This window comes from Vitis vinifera, chromosome 8 (assembly GCF_030704535.1).
Source record: "Vitis vinifera cultivar Pinot Noir 40024 chromosome 8, ASM3070453v1".
Taxonomy (NCBI): domain Eukaryota; kingdom Viridiplantae; phylum Streptophyta; class Magnoliopsida; order Vitales; family Vitaceae; genus Vitis; species Vitis vinifera.
Genome location: NC_081812.1, coordinates 20338114 through 20358105, shown reverse-complemented (window position 1 = coordinate 20358105; position 19992 = coordinate 20338114). Strand labels below are relative to the sequence as shown.

At 28.8% G+C, this 19992-nt stretch overlaps 2 protein-coding genes across 3 annotated transcripts; one reads left to right on the top strand and one right to left on the bottom strand.

Moving 5' to 3' along the window:
* Positions 1 to 2099: 2099 nt before the first annotated feature.
* LOC104880136 (uncharacterized) lies at positions 2100 to 3139 on the bottom strand. The gene is made up of 4 exons (XM_010655668.3): positions 3036 to 3139; positions 2826 to 2940; positions 2663 to 2735; positions 2100 to 2479 (listed from the first exon to the last, which is right to left on the bottom strand). Exons 1-4 carry the CDS (start codon positions 3064 to 3066, stop codon positions 2234 to 2236), a joined length of 465 nt encoding a protein of 154 aa, XP_010653970.1. The 5' UTR covers positions 3067 to 3139; the 3' UTR covers positions 2100 to 2233.
* Positions 3140 to 13836: 10697 nt separating this feature from the next.
* On the top strand, positions 13837 to 18666 carry LOC100265815 (amino acid transporter AVT1A). Of its 2 annotated transcripts, XM_059739229.1 has the most exons (12): positions 13837 to 14275; positions 15176 to 15462; positions 15717 to 15931; positions 16436 to 16459; positions 16562 to 16742; positions 16826 to 17045; positions 17128 to 17263; positions 17354 to 17377; positions 17479 to 17620; positions 17839 to 17882; positions 18070 to 18132; positions 18352 to 18666. In XM_059739229.1, the coding sequence occupies exons 1-12, from the start codon at positions 14091 to 14093 to the stop codon at positions 18442 to 18444; spliced, it is 1614 nt and encodes a 537-aa protein (XP_059595212.1). In that variant the 5' UTR covers positions 13837 to 14090; the 3' UTR covers positions 18445 to 18666. The 2 variants fall into 2 exon arrangements, with proteins under 2 accessions (XP_059595212.1, XP_059595213.1); XM_059739230.1 differs by lacking the exon at positions 16436 to 16459 and having other exon boundaries at positions 13878 to 14275.
* Positions 18667 to 19992: the final 1326 nt, after the last annotated feature.

The following is a 19992-nucleotide window of genomic DNA, read 5'->3' as shown; positions in this document are numbered from 1 at the left end:
ATAAAAGTTGTTAGAAGTTATTAATATATTTAGTTATCATATTAAAATTTTATATTCAGTTATTGGTTAAATTAGTCTTTATTTTCTTTTATTAGACCTATTTAAATTCTAATGATGGTGTACCTATTTCAAAGAGAATTCCTAATAAGAAATTTAGATTTTCTTTTCTTTCTTTTTCTCTTTGATTTTTTTTTTTTTTTATTCCAACATGGTATTAGAACAAGATTGATCTTTAATGAGACTTTTGATTTGTGATTTTATAAAAGAAGGTTTAATTTCATACACTACTTTCATGAATCTGCTTGATCGTGGAATTATTTTTTATTGTGTTTGATCATGAGATATCGTAGTGAGTGGTCGCATCAATTTTTTTTGTTTGTTTTTTATATTTGATTTTGTATTTGTTTTTTTTCATTCTTTTTTTTTTTGTGATTATTTGTTGTTTATTCGTCATAGTTGATAAATGAAACGATTCCGTTCAATCTATTAATGTGAGATTTGATGAAAAAAATGATTCATATTGGAGTTATGTGATGAAAAAATTTCTAAAGAGCAAAAAGATGTGGGGTTATATTATTGACATTCTAAGCAAACCTATAAATGAAAATGATGAAAAATATACAAAAAAGTTAAATGTTTGGGAAGTAAGTAATTCAAAAATTATTATTTGGATCAACAAGTCTAATTTGTTGGTTATGAATCTAAATTTTTTCTGTCTCTATTTGTTATATATGAATCCAAATTATATCTCTCTTTTTTATATGATTTTGTGTTTTATTTTGTCTCTCTTTTTTAATAGTTTTACATTGACTTCTATCTTTTTTTCCCCAATGATTTTAGTTTTGTGTTTCTTCTTCTTATTCTCTCTTTCTTTGATACTTTTAGTTTTATGTCTTTCACTACTTTTTCTTGGAGTGTATACCTTTTTTTTCTTGTCATATTTTCTTCTTGAGCATATACTTTTTTTTTTTAACTTATTTATATTGAATCTCATAATGTCTCTAAGTTTGAATTTGTTTGCATTAATCATTTCTTTAATGATACAAATAGTTCTCATGTAGATATTGATACTTTGATTTCTAAGATAAGATCGTGGATTCTTCTCCCCAATGTTCTTCTCAATGTCTTTGCTATGACTAAGAAACTTTTTGTTTTACATAAGATTAATATTTAGTATTTGGTACTTTAATTAAGCAATACAAAACTTGATTTGTTAGTAAGAAATTTATTTAACAGTATGATTGCAAAGTTGTTTATCAAGTCACACTCACTTTTGCATTTTTTTTATTTTTGGTTAACAAATCCTTATTCACATCATGAGATTTTGGAGATGTTAGAAGTTATTAATATATTTCATTATTATATTAGAATTATATATTTAGTTATTTACTTATTTAGTTACTATATTATAATTATTTTATTTTTTCTTTTTAGAAGTAAGGGTAAATTAGTCTTTATTTTTTTATTAGGCTTATTTAAATTTTATTGGTGTTATACCTATTTGAAAGAAAATTCATAACAAGAAATTCTAAAAATTTTTCTCTCTGTTTTTTTGTTTGAATGGTTTTTGGATTTTAACAAAATATGTCTGGGAAAGTAAATTTTTTTAACCCGTCTTTATGTTTTTAAAATAATTTTTATACATAATATTTTATTTTTCGTATTTATATAAAATATTTTTTAAAATAGTCTTAAAAAAACAAGTGAAACAAACTAAAACATGTTTTCTAAAAATACTTTATTTATTGTTTAAGAATAGAAAACTATCTTCTTTGTTAGATGTGTTTTCTTTTATATTTGTTTTTTTTTTCTAGAAAGCAAAAAACTATTTTTTTTTTTTTTAAATAGTCATCGGATCTAATTTTTTTAAAATAAAAATTTTCAAATGTTAAAAATATTAAAAATACTTCATAAAAACACTACCAAATGGACTTTAACTCTTCTTTTGCCGAAAGAGTATACATTACACTAAGTGTACGAGAATAATTTGTCACCTGTTAAATTGAGATTCAACAAGAAAATAGGGCACAGGCATTGCAATATTTAATCACAAGTAATGGAATAATTATGATATTAAGATCTTCTTTTAGAGCAGTGAGTCATGAAATTAGACTCTTAGGTCTAGATATTCATAGCATCCAAATTCCAAAGTGATCTACAACAAGCATCAGCATACTTAGTATTAAGAAATACAACGGTAAAGCAATCCAGTCATGAGTAAACAGAGTAGTGATCATATCTTTTTGAGTAAGGCAAGAAGCAAGACAGTTGCAGAAGTGACTCCAGGCACTAAAACTTGGTTAGAAATTGCTTTTGGATTTACTGCATTCTTTATAAGCAGCGCTGTTCCTGGAGCAATTAAGATGTAGAAGAAAGAATCCAAGGCCCCAGCGTTCGTAAATCCAGCCTTGAAAACCAGAGATCGGAGGATCTCACGGAAACTATCAGGACTCAGTGTTCCGCTAGACTCCACATGTGCCTGTCAAACCAATGGTCAATCCCAGAATATCGAGACCCACATATATGCCCTGTTTGATTGCAGGCCCTTGTGCTGCTCTTACTAATTCTCTTTTTCCTATGTTTTCTAGGCAACCAAACAGAGCATTAATGCGTGCTCCAGTAAACCCCTGTGGTGACTATGATAATCAACATAGATGCTTACATTAAATAGCCTTTCCATTTCATCAGTATCTGGTATACGGATTTGTGTGTAACCGAATTCACGGTTGATTTTTCTGCCAAAAAAAGGGGAAAGACAGCATTTTTTATTTTAAAAAGAAAAAACACACACAGATTGAGTTAGAAATGGAAGTGGAGAAAAGTACTCGACAGTTTTGCATACTGCTTGATAGAACTCGTTAGGCTTGTTAATATCTATGTCCTTACAATGCTCGTTGTAGTACTCCTGGATCAATCTCTTTTTCTCCTCGTTTCTTCCCGCTTAGACATGGAGAGGTGACATAAACTTTTGAGAAATTCAATGATTCAACAAAGCATTAATCAAATACTAAACTGTTGGGCAGAGATGATCATACCAGGAGTTAGTTTCATGAGGGATGCGCCCATCTTCCTCGATCGAAGCTTGTTCCTATGCGCTTACGATTGGTAAAGGCCAGGCACCATAAACATACGAGTGTTCGAATATTTTTTTTATGATGATGTCTATATATACACCCATGAGACTTGCATGGTGGGGAGGGTATATTTCATATTGCAGTCAACAAGCAAAGTTTACTCACTTGTGTTTTTCCTTTCAGACCATGGAAGGTTTCCATATGCTCAAGAAATGCATATATGCAATTGAATAAATTGACGAAATGGGTTTTTTTTGTTTTTTTATTTCTTGGACATAGGTACGTCCAGAATATGGGAAAAAAAACATTTAAATTTAAGAATCTAGTTTTTAAATGTTTTTAAACTTTTAATGGGTAGTTTCCAATTATAACTTGCAATTTTAGGAAAAGAATTGATAATGCTTTTCCAATCGTTGATCCCAAAACTTATTTTAAGTCAATGATATTTTAATTAATGGCTCCCACAGATATAAATAAAAGGTGGAAAATAGTTGATGATAAAAATTTATTGCATAACTGTTTTTGAAAAGAATTCTGAAAAATAGTTTTTAAAAATATATTTCAAAAACTGTTATTTGATATTTTGTAAAATTAAAGTATATTTGGAAATATAAAATGTTTTTGACTTGTTTTTAATAATTTTAAATATGTTTTAAAAATCATTTTTATGTCTAGTGTTTTATTTTTAATTATTTTACATGTTTGTATAATTATTTTTTTAAATAGTTTATAGAAAACAAGTAATAATAAAAAAAACCATTAAAAGATGTTGTTCAAAAACACATTATTTTCTGTTTTTAATAATAAAAAATAAAAACCAATTTTTGATTGTCAAACGTGTTTTCTTGGTTTTTAGTTTTGGAGAATAAAATAACATTCTCAAAAACAATTACCAAACAAACCCTAAATATTTTTGTTTTTTTCATTTCTATTGCACTTATTCATGATTTCTTACTTCTAAATCATTTCTAAATTTTTCTTAATTGTTTTTCCACGGTTTTTACAATAAGAATAAGTCCTAAAAGATATTTATGTGGTATGTTACATGAATTCAAACAAAATGTATAAAAAAAAATAGAATTGGCTCTGAACTTTCCTAGAATATTCTTCCATTATCAAATGAATTTTAAATAAAACAACTTTCTTTTAAGTTATGTTTAATTCCTAGAAAGTGTTAAGAGAAAAAAAAATATTAAGGAAAATTATTTTCTCACTTGTTGATTATACCATGAAAAATACCAAAAAATAATCAAATATAGTTAAAATTAATTAGAAATTTATATATTGTCAAATTATTTAATCTTTATATTGAATAGATAATATAAGTAAAATAAGTTTGAAATAACATGTTAAAATAACTAATTGACTTTAAATATATATATATAATAAGTCCACCAATTGTGGAACCAAAATGGGAAAGAGGAAAGTTGATTCTTAGATGGAAAATAGAACATCCATAAATGATGGAAGTCCCTATTCTGGATCAGAAAAGCATTGAACCATGCTCTCTGATAATCCCAATAATTAAAAAACCTTGGCTTTGATGGTTCAGAAAATTCCCTTGAAAGATTAGGATTTCCACCTCATTGCTTGACAGTAAGAATTTTGTAAATATGGCAGGTGGAGAATGTCAAGCCCATATTGCTGAATTTATCAGCGTTATGCTTAATTTTAACAGAACCAGTCTATGTTAAGACAGCTTCATAAAACTCTCTTGTTTTTAAAATATCACCAGAGGGATAATGAAAATTTTCTTGAAAAGCTTTTGCAGCAATCTCTCTGGGTTTTCAAAGAAAAATTCTCTTTCAATAACCAAAAGAGGTTGATTTAATTCATTTTGCCAATATCTTGATTTTGTTGAAAGAGGTGTGGGGGTTGGCAGCCACCACAATTTACTTGTTTGAAAAAAATGAGCTTGATGCTAATTCCTTTTGAAAGGGATTAGCCTTAGTGACTTACTTAAAGGTCAGAGACCGTGAAATGGCTGGGTATTGGGTGGTCTTGACTGGATTAGCTAGATCAGAATGATCATAGTACAAGGTCATCATCTTATTATGCATAAGGTTAGAAGAATGAAGTCTTGCTTCTTCTTCTTCAACTTGTTGGCTCCATAGCATTTTATGGGGAGAAGGAGCTTGACTGGATTGGGTTTTTTGGTTAGGAGCTTGGGTACTCTTTTTAGGGGCCATGGTCTCGTGAACCCTGCAAATTCCACGAGTTGAGTGATTAGGAATGAAACTTTCTCCTTTAATTTGAAAATTAGGGTTTAAAATAATCCAATTAGTTAAATTATATTTAAAAGCTATATACTTAATTGTTTTCTCTGATGTGAAAACAACATTTAAAAATCCTTGGTTCAAAATATCAGTTTGAAATTTTGAAATGCATAAATGAATGCTTAAAATATCATTTATAATGAGATTATGAATTAATTGGGTTTCTAATATCTTAGGTGGAATATTAACTCCAACAAGATTAATTTCATGATCACAAGGATTGCTGTTTACAATAGGATTAGCAAATTCAAAAAGAATTTCCTTATCAAATAGATTTGTTCTTATACCTTGGTTATCTACCCATAAGGGATAAATAGAGCTTAAGAAAGGTATTCCTAGGAGGGCTTTTTCCTTAAGATCCTTAACAAGGATAAAGGTTTGCTTAATACAAATGTCATGGTTACGGATATGAACAATCAAATAGAGACTGACTAGTCTCTTCACATAGAGACTGACTAGTCTCTTCACATAGAGATTGACTAGTCTCTTCACATAAAGGAATAGGTACAAGACCTTCTTGAAGGCAATTTTCAGCTGCTCCTGAATCAATCAAAGCAATAATATCAAAGACAAATTTATCTTTGACTACTATAGTAAGGGAGACTTCCCACCTCTGGAAGATAACCCTACTCACAGTATTCAAAAAAGTATCTGTCTCATTATCATTAACATGAGAAGATTCTGGAATATCCATAAGGTTTCCTTGGTTGACAATTCTATTGATTTGTTCTTGGAGATCAGAGAGACCTAAACCTATGAATTGTCTTAACTCCTTAATTTCTTTTCTATACTGCCTAACTTCATCATGAAGTTCCTTAATGCTAACTTCCTTAGGAGACTGCTGGTCAAACCTATTTAAGATATCATTGAGGTTATAAGAACTTACAGTCTTCTTAGCTTCTGCCATAACAACAGATTTCTTAAAAACTTCATAAAGATTTTGCTTAGTCTTTTCATCCTCAACTTTCTTTAAAGTATCTAGGATAAATTCTTGATCTTGACTTATGACATTTATAGTTTTAGGACGATAATTACAATTACCCTTAATACATTATGCTTGATCACTAGAAGATTGGCTAGAAGCTTCACCACTACTGTCTAGTTGACTAATGTCATCTTCATTATCTGAATCAGTCCTTGATTTAGAATCTGTGGAGTTTAACATTACCTTACAAAGCATATTTTTTAAGTCATCTGAGACACTTAAATTATTAATCTTTTGCTTAACTCTACAATCTTTTTTATAGTGGTCAACCTTGCCACATTTAAAACAGATAATTGGTTATATATATTTTCTCACTTTTTTTTTCCTTTTACTTTTTCTCTTTAATATCTTTCCCTTGTATTTTCTCTTAAATTTTTTAAGAACCAAAACATAGCCTTAGACTATGTTTAGTTACTAGAAAATACTAAGGAATGAAAAAAAAATTGTTAAGAAAAATTATTTTTTTCATATTTGATTTTACCATAAAAAAAAATACCAAAGGAAGTAAAATATAATTAAAATTAATAAGAAACTTATATATTTTAAATTATTTAATCTTTATATAGAAGAGTTAAATAAATTTGAAATAATATATAAAAATAATTTATTGACTTCAAATCTATTTTTTATTTTCCTTTACTATTTATTTCCTTCTACTTTTCCTCTCTATTTTCTTTTCATCATATTTTCCCTCAAATTTTTCGGTAACCAAACAAAGCCTTAGGGTTTGTGATTGACAAGAGATAAGTTGAATGAAAAAAGGAAGAAGAAGATGATGGATCTGACATAAAAAAAAAAAAAATAAGAACAATGTTTTAGACATTTTTAAAATTGTAGGTGAATGTATGACTAAAATTATTATTTTTAAGTGGATATGTAAATAAGGTAGATGTAAAGATCAATTTGTTAATTTTTTTCCAATAAATAGCATCCAAAATTCTTCAAAAGGAATTCATAAAATTTGGTCACTAGATCAAACATTTTTTTGTTCCCATATTGTGGCTTAACCTAATTACTTGTCTCTTTACGTTTTACCTACTCTTTTGAAACTAACATTCTTAGTTTGAGTGTATCACTATTTATAATTTTATAACTATTATTATAATTAATTGTTGGGAAAAAGTGTGTTTACACATAGTTATGTAAAAATAATCACAAAATAGGATCCCTTTAAAAATAATTTAAATTTCATACACTCGATCAAATGTAGTACTTATACATTAAAAGATAGTACCTGAATGGTCAAATGTAGTATCTTTAATCAAAAGGTATATGAAATACTATTTTTTTTTTTTATAGACTTTTAAAATTTGTATTTTATAAATTCGGATTCCTATTTTATAGTTTTTTTTTTCATATGAGTGTATAAAACTATTAAAAAGACACTTTTCTCATTGTTGATAGTATTATTTTCACAATTAATATTACTATTGATATCATTTGAAAAAAAATACAACCATGTTTGCTTGAAAGAAACAATTGAACAATTTAAAACTTGGTCATATCGTAATACATAATACTTGTGGTATTTTTATTCAACACTTATTATTAATAAGTTCATTTCAATCATATTAATTGACACCAATATGTTACTTTTAGCTAAATAAAAAAAATTAAATATTTTTATTATTTTTATTTAGTAAAAAAAAACAAACACCACCTAAACCTTTTTACAAATCCCGATAGAACACGGTTTCCAATCTAAAAAAAAAATGCAACAACAATAATAACAACACCATCACAATATCACATCGTTTTGTTTATAAGGTTAAACATGCTAAACATCATAACTAAAAAAATTTAAAATATATAAATAAATTGGGGCATCAATATGAGTTTCACCTCTTAGCGAGACTCTAAATTGGTTCCAAAAATACACAAACACAGTAGCACCAAGTAAACATACTTCAAAGTGGTTGTCGCGAAAATCATATCAAATAATTAAAAATAATAATTGACAACATGTTCCACAAAAAATATGGACTTTTTTATTTTTTATTTCTCAAAATCTCTTTTAATTTGTGGGATCTATGATATTAAAGCCATGAGCAATATAGGTCTAACACAAGTTCTATTTAAATAAAAAAAAAATCTTTCAACCCTTGATGGATTTCTTCGATGACACGCATGAGAAACAGAAGAAACTTTTTGCAGGTTCTTCACTTCATGGATTGAGGTGTCTCTTTGTTTTTTAGGTAACTGAGGAAAAAACAAATTTCTCCTTATTGGATTTCTTGTTGGATACACACGAGAAGAAGAAACTTTTTGGAGGTTCGTTTCACAAACTTAAGACAATTTTTTTTTGTCCTTTTGTTTTGGATAATTGAAAAGTATTTTTGATCATTTTTACAATGTTTTACACATATGTCCTTTTAGGAATTTTGTAACTTTCCCTTCACCCTTTATTGGAATGGACCCCAAATCATTATTAACTTCAACGCACCCTATTATGTAATTTTCTCAATGTTATTTACATTAAAAAAACAACATTAATTCTTATGACAAGACATCATATTTTTAGTACATTTGATTTGCCTTGTAAAATTTGTGTTGTATATCTCTTATACTTAGTTGTCTTTTGGACATGCATGAATGCTAGATTGCACTGAAAAACAATATAAAATTCTTTCATATGGTGTTGCAAAAATCATATCTCTTGGAATAAACCTAAGTGAAATGAAATTTTAGGCATAATAAAAAAGTTTAATTAGTTTAATTATTTTTATCATCATTTAAAAATGTGATATATTTAAGTGGGTACGATAAAATTAAGAGATGATAATTCAATTTATACTTTTTATTTTTCTTAATTTTACCATTTTTAAGAAAAGGTTATTTAGATTTATGAAATGTAAAAAAAAAAAAAAAAACCAATAAGATAAATTTTAACTAAATATAAAAATAAACTTGTGTAACTAATTTTAAAAATCTAATATAAGTAAAAAGTAAAAAAAAAAAAAAAAGAAAAACTACAACAAGCTATGAGAAAATAATATTTGAATAAAGATGACAATATAGCGGGTTTTTCAATGTACATGTCCCACTAGGAATGGCAACGGGCGGGTTCGGGACGGGTCGCCCCCATTACAACCCCGCCCCGTTTATTAAAAACAATTCTCATCCCCATCTCTTTAGCCTTTTTTTTTAAAATTACTTTTAAATTTTTTTATTACATTAAAATAAATATATTTTATAAATAATAAAAATATTATATTTTTTATAACTTATTTTATTAAATTTTTATTATTATCTATATATTAAAAATAGTAAAATAAAATTTTAAATTAAATTAATTTTAAATTTTAAATTTAATTTAATTTTAAAATTAAATTTATATATAATCGGGGCGGGGCGGAGCGGGATGGGGCAATACCCGAACCCGTCCCGGGTTTTTAAAAAAAATCTCATACCCATCCCAAACCCGTTTATTAAATTTAAACTCCGTCCCATTAGGGGCGGGGCGGGCACCTGAACAAACCCGCCTCGTTGCAATCCCTACGCCCCACATCTAATAGAACGGGTTTAAGATAAAGATAAATGGATGCAAGGCAAGTTTGAGAAAATTTTTTAAAACTTAAGATGGATTCAGGGATAGGTTCAAGTATAACTTTGTCTCGCCCTGTTTCAATTATATATAATGTTAAATAAAAAATTATTTTTTGTTTTTTTTTTTCAACTTTTTTAACATATATAAAATAATATTTTTCATAAAAAATATAAATATTTATTTTAATAAAATTTAAAAAATAATTAAATAGAACTGGGGAAGTATGAGAATTTCCTACATCTTCCTTGCCCTTTGATTTTTTTTTTTTTTTTTAACAAGCATGAGAATATATATAAATACATAGGAAAGGTTTAGGATATGGGTGACGGTGTTGAACTTAATCCATTGTCATTTCTATATTTAAATAATTATTATTGTCAAATATTTTCTTTTAGAATGTCATTAGCATCTATTTTACAAAACATAGTAAAAAGTGAGAGTGATCTGTATTTATTTTCTTTTTTCTTTTTTTAAAAAAAAAAATGACTTAAGGGTCACAAATTTCTTCTCATAAAAATACAAATTTAGGATTGTTATGTTATTTTCAAATTACACGTCTTTATTAAGAATTTTATAAGTTTTTAATCTTTTTGGTCCTTATCATTGACTTATGTAAAAAAAATATTCTTTATATGGCAATTGAAAATTTAAAGAAAAACATTAAAGGAATTTGTTTTAAATACTTTTCTTTTTGGCATCCAATAATATAGGAAAACAATTTTTCTTGCTAATCTTTTTTCTCCACTCCTTAATATATATTAAAATAATTATTGATAAATAAACTTCTTAAATTTAATTGAAAATAAAATCTTGACCAAAATTATTCATAATAATTTTCTATTTATTTCAGATGGTTATCCTCGCACCGCTTTAGAATGTGTTTTAAGTTTATTTCTTATTTTAAATAATTTTTTTTAGAGAAGGTGAACCGAAAAAAGTATGTTTTCATACACTAAAAACCATAAAATAATAATTTAGACTTATAAAATACAAAATTTCATGCAGGTATCTAAAAATAATTAATATCTCATATATTTTTTTATCAAATATATTATTTTTAACCATTCATATGCTATTTTTTAATGATAAATATATTATCTTTAATCCGTATTTCATGATTATTTTTATATGAGTGCATGAAAATATATTTTTTTTTCAAGTGAAATATATATATATTTTTTATTAAATATATTATCTTTAACTATTCAATTGCTACTTTTTTAACAATGGAGATAATGTCTTCAACCTGCATTTTATAATTATTTTTAATGATATATTATCTTCTATCATTATTTAATGATTATTTTTATGTTAGTGTATGAAAATAAGTTTTTTTTCGAATAAAATATATATATATATATATATATATATATATATATATATATTATTAAATATGTTATTTTTAACTATTCTGGTGTTACGGTACTTTTTTTAACCCATAGTTTATGATTATTTTTATATGAGTAGGTGGAAACGGATGTGTGAAATATAGAACAAAGTGGGATAAATATATATATATACATACATAGAAAAGGACAAAGAATAGTTTGTGGCTAACTCTAATGTTAGCCCTTACCTTGAGTAGTCCTGTAAGATGGTTCCAGTGTTCCACGCAGCTGATGTCGTTTTGTAATCGGGAAATGTGTGGAGTTACATGCACCGCTGTCACAACTCCACGAGCCACATCACATGGGCTTGTTATAATTTACAACCACCAAAAATAATCATCACAATTTACATGTCACTTTCACAAGTTAAGTGCCGGATACGATTCTAACACGAGCCTCAACTCTCACTTGCGCGTGTTTCTCACGTACTTTTGCCCGCCGCTCTTTTTCTTTTCTTTTTTCTTTTTGCTATAAGTGTATAAGTCAAATTAAACTAATTATTATCATCAAAATTTAGATTTTGTCAACTTTTTTAATTAATATAAGAAATCTATTATAAAAGGATGTTATAATTTGAATAACAAATTTTATTTTACAAAATAAATAATAATAATAATTTATAGATAAAACTAATATAATCTATATAAAAAATATAGATTTATTTTATAATTTAAAATTTACTTTTAAATTTGAAATAATAATTTTGTTTTTAAAAATATCGAAATTGAAATTTAATTATTAGATTTTTATTTAAAAGACTAATTACCATCTTTTAGCTTTTCTACAAAAGCACATATATATTTATACCATACAAGTTGGATTCATTTTGTTATAATTTTTCCTACTTTTTTTCCAACTATTTACTAAACTGTCATGATTAGGGATTAGGGTTAGGTTTGAAAATTTTAACACCTTTTCTCCCCATATTTCCTACAGAACAAAACAGGAAAAAAAAATAGATAATCCAAAATTACTTAATACCGGTAGGTTTGAAAAATTAGGGTATGAATTAATTAGATATATAAAGTTGTTATAATGTTACGATATGTTTTTAAACACAAATATTTAAAAGTTTAAAATTTTTATTTTTTTAGTAAATTATTTTCTTATAACTTTTATTAAAAAAATTAAAATATATTATATGATATTAACTTTATTATTTGAATGTCGAAGCCAACCTAGTATATATAAAAGATGAAATTATTTTATATTTTATAAGATACTACAAATAACAAAAAAAATTCAAAACAATAATAATGAACCAAATAAAAAAAATGATACACTTCGTGTCTAAAAATGACACGAGCTTAATATAAGTAAAAAGTAAATCATATAATATATATATATATATATATTAGAGAGAAATTAAAATCATAATAGGAGTGAGATTTATTTGTATAGCATCATTTTTTTTTGTTCATATTATTATTTTACAAAAATTAAAATTAATTTATTATTCTTAATTTCAAATACAATCCATCTAGACATGGTTTTATGTTTTGTGATATTGTTTAAGGTTTAATACATTTTACCTTCAACAGTTTTCTATATTGCCCCGAAGGTTTAATATCCAATTCATTACGATCTAAACTTGTTATATACTAGTACCTTATCTTTTTTATAGACGAAGTTACTTTTAATGGATTGAAATGTCACGTGTTGTGCATGTGACTTTCATCTTTATATTTTGAGTAAATAAATTTACAAAATTATCCTTAATTAGTTAGTCAGGTGTACAACATGTAACATTTCCGTTAATTAAAACTAACTTTATTCAATAAAAATGGCAAAGTACTGATATTTAAGAAACTTGAAATACAATGTGCTCAATTTTAAATGAGAACAATGGGTAAAACACACGATAAATTAAAAGTTAAAGTGTATTAAACCTTTTTATTTGTTTTTTAAGATGGGAGAGAAAAATGTATTTCTCTTAAAATGCTTGGAGTTCATACTTAAATAAATTTAAAATTTAAATACATATAATTTTTCTTTAATTGTTGGAATACTGAATTTGAAGAGAATGACTAATGCTATTTATCCATTATTTTGAATGAGAAAATGAAAATTAACTTTTGTTTTTAGTATGTTTTCAAAAGTTCTAATATTTTTAGAAAATAATTGAAAAAATAGATTTTAAAATGGGAATAAGACCATTTATTTTGAAATAAAACGAGAGATAAAGAAAAATAAATAAAGAAAATATCATATTTTAAAAACTTATCTTACTATCTTAGAAATATACCGAAAATTATCCTTTTATTATAACTTTTTTTATAAGTATGTTATAATTTTTAGAAAATATTCTAATATTTTTAGAAATTATTTGGAAAAATAAAATTCGAAATGGGAATGAGGCCTTTTTGTTCTGGACCTTTTAAAAGCACGTCATACTATGATTACTATCTAAGAAACATACTGAAAATTATCCATTTACTATAATAATCATATATGCATTTCCCGAAATACAGAAGGAATTACGCGCTTTGAAGGGCGCGTGAATAATTCTTTTCAGTCGGTATGAGTATGACAGATACTGTAGAAGTTAAAAGTTGAATGTGAAAGGCCACGTCACACCTCTACCTCTAGAGAAAACCTGCCTGGTGCCCTTAGCCGTCACCTTCCTGGCTTCCTTTTTATCGCAGCTCGCCATTCTTAGCCACTCGTATAGAACAAATCTCAACGTCATTCTTCTTTCCATTTCTAGGGTTTTCAGTCCTGTTTTATCGATCTCTGTATACTTATTTGTTACCAGACACTTTTCCCGGTGTCTACATATTCCAGTGCTTTGTTTTCTAGGTATTTTCTCTCCAAACTGCAATGGGGGATAAAGAGAAGCAGGAGAGAGATTCGGAGTTTTTGTTTGTCATTGAGGATGACGGTGGTGATGATGTAGTGAACAGGATTGAGAGTAGTAGCGGTGATGAAGAGGTTGCTTATGGCGACGAAGGTTATACTTCGCCTTCTGTCGTTTTCTCTTCGCAGCAATGGCCGCAGAGTTACAGGTAGTTGTTGGAATCCTTTTTCAGTTTTTGGTTTTTCTGTTTGGTTTATGTGAAAACCAAGGAAAATGACAATAAGCTAAAGTTTTGAATTTTATTGTTCATCTTCTCATGGTTTATAAATATATAATGGAAAAATCAATGAAGTGGTAGTTCAGTACGTGTTTGCAGCCTCTCACAAAGAAAAAATAAAGGCCCGTTATATATTTGATATTTCGTCCGAATGAAAAATTAAATCCAAATAATTAAAATCTGCACAGTTTCTTGGCGACCAAACAGATTATTCAGTTGTTTAAGGTATTTATAATTTTCTTAATAAATGAAATTTTTATTCTTTTAAGTATTGGATGCAATTTATTTATGCAAGAAAAGGAAGACATACGATTGAAAAACAAAAAGGAAAAAAATGTTTAACCAAAATGCAAATGGTTCCGTTCCTTTTCTGTAGTCACAAACTAGTCATATTCTCATCATTGCAAGTGGAGGTAAACAACATATTCTAAGGGGCCAAAGCAGAGTGGCTAAAATGGTTGGAAGCCTTTCATCATCTGGCCATACATGGTTCATATTATTTCAAAATCATTACCAGCAATTTTTTAGGAATTATTGGTACAATATCTTATGATGATGATTATGAGCACACACGATTTCTGGCGAAAACACCAACAGTTATTTGGTTTTATCAGTCCCAAGTGTTTGATGGAAGTTCATTAAAGAGAATAGAAATTTTGGTAAGCTTCATGGTCTCTATTTTAAAAATACCTGTTAGATCAGGTCGTTATCCACCTGCATTATGGGCATTTATGGCTAATGTGTACAGGGACTGAAAGAATTGAATGTTCAGAGCCATTGATAGACAAGAAAAATCAAGTGCTTATAATGGTTTTCTTTTTCCCCTTGCAGAGAGACAACTGATTCCTACACAATCGCTGCATCACCAAATTTTGGAATTCTTGGATCTTCACTTGGTCTTAGGCGTTCAAGTCTTGACATCTTTACCAAGAGTAATTTGGACTTGGATGGAAAAACTCCTTTGCTGACTGAACAAGAAAAAAATTATCAAAAAGAAGACACAGATAGGATCTCAAGGACACAGTTATCATTGTCAGAGAAGGCTTCCTTTCATGAACAACTTACTGGAGAACTGCCCATTAGTTATGGATGTAGCTTCACTCAGACTGTCTTCAATGGTAATCTCTGTTATTGTAGTTTTGTTGCAAATGACTTTAAAAGGGTATAGGATTTTTGTGAAAACTTGATGTTTGTTTGTTCCATGGTTTCATTGAAGGAATGATCATATGCAAAATTATTTTTCTTTCTGTCGCTTTGATATTCTTTTTTCTATTTATTCAAAAGAAGAGAATAAAAGGTTTGAGTTTTTCCCTGTGTCGTGTTGTGGCTTCATTTGTGGTGATTTCAACAAACCATGTTGTTTTTGGGACAGGGGTAAATGTACTGGCTGGAATTGGACTTCTATCTACACCTTATGCGGTAAAAGAGGCTGGATGGGCAAGTTTGGCTGTTCTGGTTCTTTTTGCAGTTGTGTGTTGTTATACAGCCTCTCTCTTGAGATACTGCCTTGAGAGCAAAGAAGGCATCATCACCTATCCTGACATTGGGGAAGCTGCATTTGGAAGATATGGACGTCTTTTTGTTTCTGTGAGTTGATTGTAGCTTCAAAACATAGCATATTATATTGCTTGTTGGCACTAACCTATGGTTGGTCTACTAAATATATGTTCTCTATGGGTTCAGTGCGAGCACATTATTGTCCTCTAATTTTACATCCAATCTTTGGGCTACTCTAGAAGAAGCCCTAGACATTTTACTCTATGTGCTTTACTCATTCTTGCTATAAGTTTAAAGTTTAAAGTGACAATTAGATTATATTGTTACATTTTACTCAGATTGTTCCATGTACTCTATGCAGTTTATAGTAAGGGCCTGATACTAGTTATAAGAACCTGTATACGTTCGGCTTGCACTATTTTTTTTTTTTTTTTAATAGCTTACATTCAACTTGTACTATGATTAGATCATGTTCCATTTAGAAGTACTGTTAAACATGACCATGTGTTGAATAGAAAAAGAATCCTATACATATATTATTGGTTTTTAGCAAAATCTTTTCTGATGCTTGTGCGTTTTTTGGGTCTTGTGCAGTTTGTTTTATACACAGAATTATATGTAAGTGAAGCTCTGATTCTGATTCTACACATTGCTTGAACCATATGCTATATGAATACCCAAGCAGAGTCCTGAATTTTTTCCTTTTTCCAATGAGTGCAGTCATACTGTGTGGAATTTATTATTTTGGAGGGGGATAATCTGACCAGGCTATTTCCTGGAGCATCCTTGAATTGGGGTGGTTTTCAGCTCGACTCTTTGCACTTATTCGGGATTTTAACTGCCCTTATTGTTCTACCAACTGTTTGGTTGAGGGATCTCCGGGTGATTTCATGCCTTTCAGGTGTTAAAAACTACTTCTGTGGAGTTTTCAAACTGGGTGATTCAATAGGCTGTTCATCTAAAGTTTTGTTATTTATTTTGCAGCTGGTGGGGTCCTTGCAACAGTGTTGATAGTTGTTTCTGTGATTTTTGTTGGTATAACAGCTGGAATTGGGTTCCATCAAACTGGTAAATTGGTGAACTGGGGTGGTATTCCATTCTCTATTGGTGTATATGGATTTTGCTTTTCTGGGCATACTGTGTTTCCAAATATCTACCAATCAATGGCTGATAAAACAAAATTTAGCAAGGCATTGATAGTAAGGTACATAGACTTGATTTTGGTGCATGGTGCTTGTTTTACTTGCCTTTTCTCTTGGGTACTTTACACCTTTCTTGTTATGCAGTATTCTTTTGTGTGTGATAATATATGGAGGTATTGCAATCGTTGGATTCCTGATGTTTGGCCAAGGTACAATGTCCCAGATTACCCTGAATATTCCAAGGCACGTCTTTGCTTCCAAAATTGCATTATGGACAACAGTAAGTCTGAGTCTTTGGATACTCTTTATGGGCTCAGGTAAAAATATTCATGTGGTTTCTAAGCTTGCTCATTTTTGCTTTTCTTTACAGGTCATCAACCCATTCACTAAATATCCTTTTCACAGTGAATTCTCTAATATGAAAAATCATGTAGTAGAAGTAATTTTATCACTTTCTGCAGTAATTTTCTTGTTCCCTTAACATGAAACAAATATGCGTTATTGATGAACCCATTGGCAAGAAGTATAGAGGAGCTGCTCCCAGTCAGAATTTCAAATAGTTTCTGGTGTTTTATTCTTCTAAGAACAGCACTGGTCATTTCTTCCGTCTGTGTTGCTTTTCTTCTTCCCTTTTTTGGTAAGTACTGTAATTTGCATTTCAGCAAATGTTTTATCAACTGGAAAGATGAAAAGGTCGTTGTGCAGATATTTTATTTTACCATGTGTATAAATTATTGAAAGTTAGAATAAGTTACGGGATTAGGCTAAGGCTGCTTCAAGCATCCATTGTAACATGACCAAATTCCAATGCTTGTAAAACTGACTGAACCCAATTCTTATCATTTCTGATTGCAGGTCTTGTGATGTCTTTAATCGGTTCTCTTCTCAGTGTACTAGTGGTAAGAACGGATCCCCATTCAATTTATTCATACTCTTCACTCCATGATTTGGACAGCCATGCCATGAATCCTTAATACAATAGCTTGTCATTCTCACATTTTACAGAATGATATGCTAAAGGCTATTTCAATTGCTTTGTTTCTTTCTGTCTCTGAACTACATTTCCCTTGAAAACTGATATTTCAGTCTGTGATAATTCCGACTTTATGTTACCTACGAATTATGGGGAATAAGGCAACAAAAGCACAGGTACGAAAATTCAGCCTCTTACCAGATTTTTCTCCTCGAGCTTGAAAGTGAAAAAGAGAAAATAAAATAAAAAATATGATTTGCCGTTATGTCAGACATTAATTTCCTCTGATAATGGTGTGTATTTATATGGTTAGCAGGTCCGTAAGGGTTAATTTATCAACATGTTCAATCCTTTTGCCTTTCTCTTTAATCACAGAATTGTTTTGACGCATTCAGGTTATAGTGAGCAGTGGAGTTGCTGCTTTGGGCGTCATTTGTGCAATCCTGGGAACGTATTCATCGCTATCACAAATCGCGAGGCAGTACTAAGATACTCTTTCCATTTCCATCATGCACCCAGTAAGAGAACGGAGTGGTTGAAGAGAACAGAGTGAGTAAACCTCTTAGAAAATGTATATTTATATTTGGGTAACAGTACACTGATTTGTGTAAGTGTAACTACGTAACAAAATTTTACAAGTTTCTCTACTTATATAAACTGTTATAACAAAATAAATCAAATGAACAAAGTGCTGAAGCTATATGCTAACATCCCCAACAAGCTCAAGGGTTGGGAAGAACTGCAAGCTTGGATAGAAGGCTTAAAAACCGTTGAGTAGGAACAGGCTTAGTCATAGTATCTGCCAACTGATGGTCAAAAGGTAAAAATTTGATATTCAACAATCGTGAAAGCACCCAATCATGCAGAAAGTGGAAGTCAATCTCCACATGTTTACTGCCTGAATGCAGAATAGGATTCACAGTTAAATAGGCTGTGCTTAAATAGTCACACGATATAGTAGGTTTATGGAATAAAGGAACCTTGAGCTCATGAAGTAATAGCTTGCCAGTGAGGCATAGGCATAACTTGTTGACAACAAAGAAAATATTCAAACGAGTAACAAGAAGACTTCTATATGGAGTAGGATTCGAGAGAGGACTACCATCTTTAAGAGAAAGTAATGGACCAGAGGTATAACAACAGAGCTGACTGTTGCCATTAAGAACTTTGAGCTCCTTCTTTATAGGATATGGTTCGATTATAGCAGAAGAATTGGCAAAGAATGCTTTGGGTCTGGGATTCAATAGGTGTAGAACAAGAAGTGTTAGATGGAAAGGTTAATGGAAAATCAAATTCATGGATATATCATGACAAGAGATATAAATTTGGTCAGTATTAATATTGAGATAAAGAAAACCTAAGTCACATTCCTCTAAAAGAATTTATTAATTAATCAATCAACCAATAATAATATTTGAAGAACAATGACAATGATAGACACGAAACAAACTTATTAATTAATCAATCAATAATAATATTTTAGGAACATTGACAATGATATACACGAAACAAACAATCAAAATGTAAAAAAGAATTATAGGTTTTGTCACATCAAATTGTTTCACTTGAATATAAATTTTGTCCCTAATTCCAAGTAAGACAAAGTTTTCAATTCATCTTTCACAAAAAATATAGGTTTTGTCACATCAAATTGTTTCACTTGAATATAAATTTTGTCCCTAATTCCAAGTAAGACATAAATTTCAATTCCTCTTCATATTAGTTTTGTTGACTTTGCAAATCGTGTCCATGACTCCAAAATTATGGGAAAGATAAAATTTTTAATTTCTTTTTATATAAGTTTATTATATTTCCATCGGAGTTCTTCTTTATCAAATTTGATTGATGCGATATTTTCAACTCCCGTCTTTTTTTCATACTTGATAAGCAATATTTGAAAATTTTGAATGAATGGAAACTTTATTAATAAAAAACATTATACAATACTTTACAAACTTTCAAGTGCTTTGTGAATAGGATGATCACCTACTTATTGTCACTAATATATATAAGTTATGTACAAGAATTCACAAGAA

Coding starts and splice junctions, on each gene's coding strand:
- LOC104880136 (XM_010655668.3), bottom strand. CDS start 3,066: ATGGGCGCATCCCTCATGAAACTAACTCCTG. Junction 2,941..3,035: donor CCTCATGAAACTAACTCCTG/GTATGATCATCT, acceptor TCCATGTCTAAG/CGGGAAGAAACGAGGAGAAA. Junction 2,480..2,662: donor AAATGGAAAGGCTATTTAAT/GTAAGCATCTAT, acceptor TTGGTTTGACAG/GCACATGTGGAGTCTAGCGG.
- LOC100265815 (XM_059739229.1), top strand. CDS start 14,091: ATGGGGGATAAAGAGAAGCAGGAGAGAGATTCGGAGTTTTTGTTTGTC. Junction 14,276..15,175: donor CAATGGCCGCAGAGTTACAG/GTAGTTGTTGGA, acceptor TTCCCCTTGCAG/AGAGACAACTGATTCCTACA. Junction 17,883..18,069: donor CTCTTCTCAGTGTACTAGTG/GTAAGAACGGAT, acceptor CTGATATTTCAG/TCTGTGATAATTCCGACTTT.